Source organism: Montipora foliosa, chromosome 12 (genome assembly GCF_036669935.1).
Source record: "Montipora foliosa isolate CH-2021 chromosome 12, ASM3666993v2, whole genome shotgun sequence".
Classification (NCBI taxonomy): domain Eukaryota; kingdom Metazoa; phylum Cnidaria; class Anthozoa; order Scleractinia; family Acroporidae; genus Montipora; species Montipora foliosa.
The window spans coordinates 36,690,417-36,692,916 of record NC_090880.1 but is presented as its reverse complement, the minus strand read 5'-3'; the positions used below and the strand labels follow the sequence as shown (position 1 = coordinate 36,692,916).

Below are 2,500 nucleotides of genomic sequence, written 5' to 3'. Positions count from 1 at the left end.
TTTTGCTGCAAACCATATTGTTTAATGAGTCAATTTGTTTTCACGACTCTCTTCTGTTAACTAAATGTATTAATCATCACTACAGAACAACGAGATGAGCCAACATTTTTTATTAGCTTTGGATATTAATTTTCTTTTCTACTAGGCTTCGTTTTGAGAAACGCACGCTTGTTGGTACACTATCTGCCCATCACATCTAGGTTGAGCAATCAAAAAGCAATCACTTAACATCTTGTCTAGCTCTGACATGACTGTTACATCTTTGCTTATAATAATTCATCTTGTCTAATTCTAGGGAGTCTCAAAAGAAAAGACTCAAGCCACTTCTGCATATGTAGCTTTATGTGAGATTTATACAATTCGTTTCAAGGCCGTCTCCATACTAATAGTGGCACTGCTACAGTAAAAACGGTGTTTTCAACTCGTCCGCTTTTTACTTTCTCCTCATGTACAACCCGACACCCCGCAACAAATGCTACAATTACTATTTATTCTGTCTCTACAAGTGCTTCTACTGCCGATAATAAGTATTTAGCGTACATGGCATCTTTCTCAAGGCACAAATTTATCAACAAGAACGACAATGATAACAAACAAAATAACAAAATCTTCGTATTGAAATGCTAAGTTGTCAATGGACACAGCCAATAGTTCATGATACACTTCACTTCAACTGTGCCACTTCCGTAATGACCCTTGCATTCACAGTAATAAAATCGAACACCGTTCGACGGGTTAACAGAACTTGACACAAGATACATTTGAGCGATGTCCGTTGAACATGATACTCCAACTATTCGTTTTCCCTGGGTAAATAAGAAAGAAAAAGGAATAATTTGGAACTCACAAACTGTTAGTAACACCGGTTGGATTTCGGCAGTAAAGCAAGCGAAAGCAATGGTTGTAAAGAAATTATGTCCGAATCCAGTTTACAGGGTAATAAAGGCGAAAAAAGGACGAGGGGCAGAATTGCTTTTTGGCTGAGTTAATAAGTGGTTGAGACTGGGATTTGAACAGAATTTTTTTTTTAAAGACCAGGGGGATTTTCTAAGGGACAAGGAAGTGGGGTTTGGAAAAAAAAACCGGACACTAGGAACTAGCATTGGAAGGAGCGTACCTGCACCTAATGGAGTCTGTATACTCGAGTGTAGTTCTCATTAGTATCACCCAACTAGTGGACTAATGCAAATTCTGCATTTTGATTGTCTACGCTACTAGAGGACTATTAATAGTGCTCGAGTAGTGAAAAGCGTGACTCTTTCTTTCGTTTTATTCCCAAATAAATATTTCTTTAACTTGCATTTGCTAACTTTATTAATGCCTTTTCTGTCAGACTAGTTGGGTGATACTAAAATAATTAGAACCTTCGCCCTCAATGGCCAAGGGTCAATAGCCCATTCGGCTTCGCCTCATGGGCTATTGACCCCGGGCCCTTGCGGGCTACGGGTCTAATTATTAAATAGAACGCATCTCATGGTGTTTTCGAGGTTAAAAGCCCAATAAAAACAGAGCTATGACAGTGCTATTGTTATGTAACCCAAGAAACACGCATCACGCTGGAACTTTTTTTTTCGCGTTTCGCCGTGGAAATATGACATTTCTCGCGGGAAAAAAATTGCTCTAAAAGTAAACATACTCAGATAAGGGTTGAGTTAAGGAATAAGTGCAGATAGAGGCTCCATTTGATGGGCTATTCTGGCATTAGCTCCTCCCCTTTTAAAAGCCCGGGTGTCTGGAAAACCCGAATAGCGAATAGTCGCGAATAGCGAACAGCGAATAGTCGCGAATAGCGAATAGTACGAATAGTGGCGAATAGTGACGAATAATACAAATAAGGGTGCAAATAAGGGTGGAGGAGGGGAGGGATAGTGACGAAATGACGAAAATTTGGTACCCAGTACTTCCTGGTCAACCGTGCAGCAACGTGGGCTGGGATTTTCCCGCTAAAAAGAAGAAGAAAGAAGAAAGGGTAATATAATGCATCGAAATTCTGTTGCTTATTTGGATAATTAATTAGCGTAACGGTTAAAGAGTAGCTCGTTTGTCTCTTTAATCACAAACCACTTGCCTCACATTTTGATTTTATTCTTTTTTACAGAACGTGTCTCGTCGGATCGGACAACACAGATGAGGATGATGAAATGTGAGTATCTAAAATTTATGTTCGGGCGCCACTGTGCGAGGAGATCATCATGAGCTTGATGTATTAATGAAAGTGATTTATATTTTTACATTTTGACGTTTGTTCTTCTTTAGAGTGTTTGTAAAAGTATGCACGAAACTCTCTTTCGACAACAGGTGAGAATATTATTTGCTTTGATTACGAGATTGTTCAGCAAAAGGCGGTAACTATTGAAGACTATTCGTCACTATTCGCGACTATTCGTCACTATTCGTTACTATTCGCCACTATTCGCCACTATTCGCACTGCTCGTACTATTCGCTATTCGCGACTATTCGCTGTTCACTATTCGCTATTCGCGATTATTCGCTATTCGC

General features: G+C 39.4%; 1 protein-coding gene across 5 annotated transcripts in view; it reads right to left on the bottom strand.

The window, feature by feature from the left end:
• Positions 1-101: 101 nt before the first annotated feature.
• LOC137978717 (collectin-12-like) overlaps positions 102-2,500 on the bottom strand; it is a 19,943-nt gene continuing 17,544 nt past the window's right edge. For 4 of the 5 annotated variants that reach the window (XM_068825746.1, XM_068825743.1, XM_068825747.1 and 1 more), the window contains exon 13: positions 102-806. In XM_068825746.1, coding sequence (XP_068681847.1) covers positions 624-806 — 183 coding nt within the window. In that variant the 3' untranslated portion in view covers positions 102-623. Of the gene's footprint in view, positions 807-1,894; positions 1,944-2,500 lie in introns of all 5 variants that reach the window. The other variant, XM_068825745.1, reaches the window with a different exon arrangement.